The sequence below is a fragment of the Meriones unguiculatus genome, chromosome 11 (assembly GCF_030254825.1).
Source record: "Meriones unguiculatus strain TT.TT164.6M chromosome 11, Bangor_MerUng_6.1, whole genome shotgun sequence".
Taxonomy (NCBI): Eukaryota; Metazoa; Chordata; class Mammalia; order Rodentia; family Muridae; genus Meriones; species Meriones unguiculatus.
The window spans coordinates 93563279-93568120 of NC_083359.1; the positions used below are offsets into that span (position 1 = coordinate 93563279).

General features: G+C 41.2%; 1 protein-coding gene across 1 annotated transcript; it reads right to left on the reverse strand.

Annotated features, from left to right (window-relative positions):
* Positions 1–256: 256 nt before the first annotated feature.
* LOC110539343 (olfactory receptor 10J1-like) lies at positions 257–1186 on the reverse strand. Its single transcript, XM_021626189.1, has one exon. It carries the CDS (start codon positions 1184–1186, stop codon positions 257–259), a length of 930 nt encoding a protein of 309 aa, XP_021481864.1.
* Between the last annotated feature and the right edge of the window lie 3656 nt (positions 1187–4842).

Here is a 4842-nt window from a genome sequence, read left to right on the forward strand (position 1 = left end):
GCCATCCTGCTTATTCTGTAATGAGGCTTTCCAGATGGATGATGTACTTCCCAATATCAGCCAGTGTTTTATTACTGTTCTTAGGTGAGACATGCGCTTGGTTGTGTGTCCTTTCCTTGAGTGGTTGAAGTTGTAGATCCTTTGTTCTCACCTCCTGTCACCCAATCATTGCTCAATTCTGTGGAAATGCTTCCATGTATTCCTTGATAATTCCTAGAGAATCTTAAATGACTCTATTTGAAATGGGCACAAACTATCAGGGAAGTTTCTTGCCCATGGCCCTGCACAGAGCATCCTTGACTTCTTTGTTCCTTAAGGTGTATACCACAGGGTTCAGGAGGGGTGTGATAACAGTGTAGGTCACAGAGATCAGCTGGTCTTCATCTCTGGTATTCTTTGACTTGGGTTTGAGGTAGGCAATGGAGGCACAACCATAATGGATAACAACCACTGTGATATGAGAGGCACATGTGGCAAAGGCTTTCTTCCTGCCCTCAGCAGAGGCAATCTTGAGGATGGTCGAGATGATGAGGATGTAGGAGATAAACACCAAGCTCATGGGGATCAGGATCACCAACACACTGATGACCAAAGTGAGGATTTCATTGACAGTGGTATCAATGCAGGAGAGCTTCATCACAGGCCGGATATCGCAGAAGAAGTGAGCTACCTTGCTGGTACAGAAGGGCAGCCTGAACACAGCTGACACTTGTATCATTGCTACAATTAGACCAATGCTACAGGCTCCCCACCCCAACTGGAGGCACAACCGTTTGCTCATGATGACCGAGTACCTCAACGGGTTGCAAATAGCCACATAACGGTCATACCCCATGGCTGTGAGCAAGAAGCAATTGTTGATAGCCAAAGTGATGAAGAAAAACATCTGAGTGGCACAACCTGCCAAGGAAATGGGCTGACCCAGGCCAACGAGGTTGAAGAGCATTCTCGGTATAATGACAAGGGTGTACACAGTCTCAGAAGCTGACAGCATGCTGAGGAAGAAGTACATGGGAGTGTGAAGGTGACGATCAAGACTGATGATGGTCACAATGATGACATTACCTGCCAGGGTTAATATGTACAGTGCTAGGAACACAATGAAGAGAGTGAGCTGGTGCTCGTGGAAGTTAGAAAAACCCTGGAAGGTGAACTCATTCACCAAAGTGTGATTCTGTTTCTTCATTATATCATGAACGGTATTTAAGAAAGAAAATAACATTAATGATACCAAAAGGGTGATATTGTTAGGCTGGGAATTTTTGTGGCTGGTCCACTGCAAGTTTACTCTCATCCCCATCTATTTCTTTGAGGACTAAAGCCTGGGGGTGTGGTCCAGTGTTCCCAGTATGAGAACACTGCATGGCCTTCGGAGTTGAATGCTGTAAGTCATTTCCTTCTTCTGTCATGTGTTGTCTTATCTTGAACAAAGACTGAACATTCTTAAAACAAGTCTGCACATCTCTTATAGGGATGTAGTGATGTTAACATCATAGCGCTGTGGACATGCAAAAAGTTATACTGTTAACTATAACAGAGGTTGAAAATCTTTTTGGAAATTTACTTATTCACTTTACATCCTGATTACAGCACCCTCCTCTCCTCCTAGTCTCCCCATTGGGCACCCCTCCCCCAATTCTCCCCTCTTCTTCTTCTTCTGAGAGAAGGAGGCAGTCCACCAGTGGGTACCAACCAAATCTGGCACATTCACTCACTGCAGCCCAGTTAGGGGAAATGGTATCCAAAGGAAGGCATCAGAGTCAGAGAGGTCCCCCACGCCAGTCATTGGGGATCCATATAAAGATCAAGCTACACTTCTGCTCCATATGTGCTGGGAACCTAGGACCAGACCATGCATGCTTTTTAGTTCAGTCTCTGTGAGGCACCATGGGTCCAGATCAGGTCCAGACTCTGTAGGTTTTGTAGAGTTTTTAACCCCTTCTTCTCCCTCAATCATTCCCCTAACTTTTCCATGTGACTCTCCAAGCTCTGTCTAATGTTTGGCTCTTGGTCTCTGCATCTATTTTTATCAGATGCTGTGTTAAGCCCCGCAGAGGAGTTATGGTAGGCTCCTGTCTATGAGCCTGAAGTGGCTACCCTCTGTAGCCTGGCAGAGCTTCCAGTGGAGAGATAAGGAGACCAGCCCACCCAGAAAACCTTTGATCCAACATTTGTCCTGCCTACAAGATTCACAGGGACAGAGATGGGGCAAAGGCTGAAGGAATCGACAACCAAAGACTGGCCCTACTTGACACTCATCCCGTGGGAGAGTAACATCCTGACACTGTTGATGTTACTCTGTTATGCTTATAGAAGTTGAAAATTTAAAACATTGGATACAGTATCATGTACATTCCCTGATATTGTAACTGCCTGCTCATTCCTGAGCATCTAAGGTTGGGTGGAGCTGTGGTTATTATCACTTACAGACTGTTTCTTTTTAATCCAACTCCTTTGCCTCTGATGATGCTCCTGTAGAAGCTGCTCTATATTTCCCTAGATGCCTCCCATTTTTCAAAACTAAGCTAACCATGTTCTTTGTAAAATCATTTTCCTCCCACCCCTATCTATAGTTCCTTGAATAAGTGGGAAGCAAAGAATATTTTACTATTTTATTTGTGTATTACTAAAATATTATTTTGCCTTTGAAATCACAAAAGATATTCACATATATTCATTCCATTTAATTGCCATCCTATAAAGTATAAGGACAAGACTACTGATTCTTTTGACATGAGGAATTTGAGATGATCATCTTTTCTGTTAGGGCACTGCCTGTGGACCCAAGATGTCAAAGAATTAAACTAAGATTCATAGTCATAACTTCTGATTATTTTTGATTGCTCCTTCCAACACACAAAACTGCATCATGCAACTGTCCCCATCACAACTGGACAGGAACCATGCATTCCCTCTCTTTGTAACCACCGTAAGGCCAGTATAATGCAAGATATGAACATCATTTTGAACATTCATTACAAATCCACCACAGAAATGGTCCACTAAGAAACAGAAAGTGAGAGCACTATAGTGACATTTTCTTCAAGGAACAGAAGGCTTAGTATTTCAACCTCTGGCTCATTTTTTCCTCATGCCTATGTCACAGCAGCAACAAACAAATAAATAATTGGGTTACATTTTAACATTGACGTTATGGCATTAGCACACTGGCCAGAAACACCTCATTATCAACGTGTAACTGGAAAATATATTGATAGAGCACCCTTTCTAATAGCCTTCAATGTCTCTGTTACTAATCAACATGATTATAACCTGTTAGTTCAAAAAATTATTTCAGCAACAGAAGGATAGAGTTTCTTCCAAAAGTACATTTTGCTGAAATTAATGCAAATGAGCTACACTACAAAATGATTTGCTATTGGGTAAATTTCAAAGGCACCCTCCTTTAGTGCTTTAAACATTTAATTTATCAGATTTTCATGAATAAGCCACTTTTCATAGAGGAAAACTGTAAAAAGATGTTATTAAATAAAATAAGAAATCAATGCATAGTTGGGCTTCGGCTCCTCCAAACACCAAAACAAAGAAAAATCACCTGAGGTTGCAAACAAAATAAATTTTATGTTAAATGCCACAGGCCATTTCTTGATAGGGAAAGTTGTTTGACCCTGATGTGTATAACGTGGCAGGTCACTGTAAACATGCTTTATGCAGCTTTATAAACTGTGTCTTTCTGAAATATGAATTGTTGAAAGATGAGAGTATAGAATAAGGATCATAGCTGGTAAAGCAGCAGAGTCATATTGTTTATTAACTAATATTAATCTTTAACCAGAGGAAGTCATGATTTATCGAAGTTAACAGAACAGGAGATCTTTTAAGGAATACATAAAAAGTAAAGAAGGCAAACAAGTATCTACAGATAGCACTATTTTACTCTGCTTTGTACAATTTGAACTTTTTACAAGGAAACCGATGCATGTATTTTATTTTTCCAATGACAGTGTCTTAACCACTGGTGTCTCTCCTCAGATTTCACTTACTTCTCTCCCTGTGAAGCTGTGTCTGAAAAGAATAATAAAGGCAGAGGTTGGAGATGTAGTCCATGGTTCACAGACATTCACAAATCTGAGTCATGAAAGAAGTCATCTAAGGGTGCTTGGGCCACATGCCTCAGGGTTAGCCCCATGATGAAGGCTGATGAAAGGCGTGAGGGTGGGGTGGAGCTCCGGGTAGGAAATGCTCCTTCTATCTGGAAGAGGAAATTTTGATGCCCAACAAAGATTCTCCAAGGAGCAACTTTCGGTGATTCTGGGTGCTATTCCCTCAGCACCCGGAGAGTCACCTTGGGACAGAGAAGTGTCAAACACCCTGTGCCAAGGGACCTCGTTATGTGAAAGGCATGTTCACCAGACCCCATAGTATTGTGCTTTGCAAACTTTGAGGTATGTTTCACTGCAAGTAGACAACAATGTGGTTTATTTGTCAGGTTTTATTTTATTTTATTCAAGTAAGTGTTCTATTTTTACACAGTGGAGCCCTGGAAAACCATGGTTACAAAACCCCAGTGAGCTCTAGATGAGAATCTTAGAGTCCGTGAAACTGCAATTCTCACATAGACAAGAACGCTGCTCCATGCTGGAACATGTTTTCTTTATATTTTTGTTTATCTAAATGAAAATAGTTAATCCTGGCTAAGTTCCATCTATCCATCTATCTATCTATCTATCTATCTATCTATCTATCTATCTATCTATCTATCTATCTATCTATCTATCATCTTCCTGTGGGAGTCAAAAGTGGAGATAAAATGATAACACAATTTTTTATGGAAGGCTAGATGAGCAGAGTATCTAAACAACCTGAGCAGAACATGACCCT

What these genes read in the sequence shown, in the direction of transcription:
- LOC110539343 (XM_021626189.1), bottom strand. Translation starts at nt 1,186, where the DNA reads ATGAAGAAACAGAATCACACTTTGGTGAATGAGTTCACCTTCCAGGGT.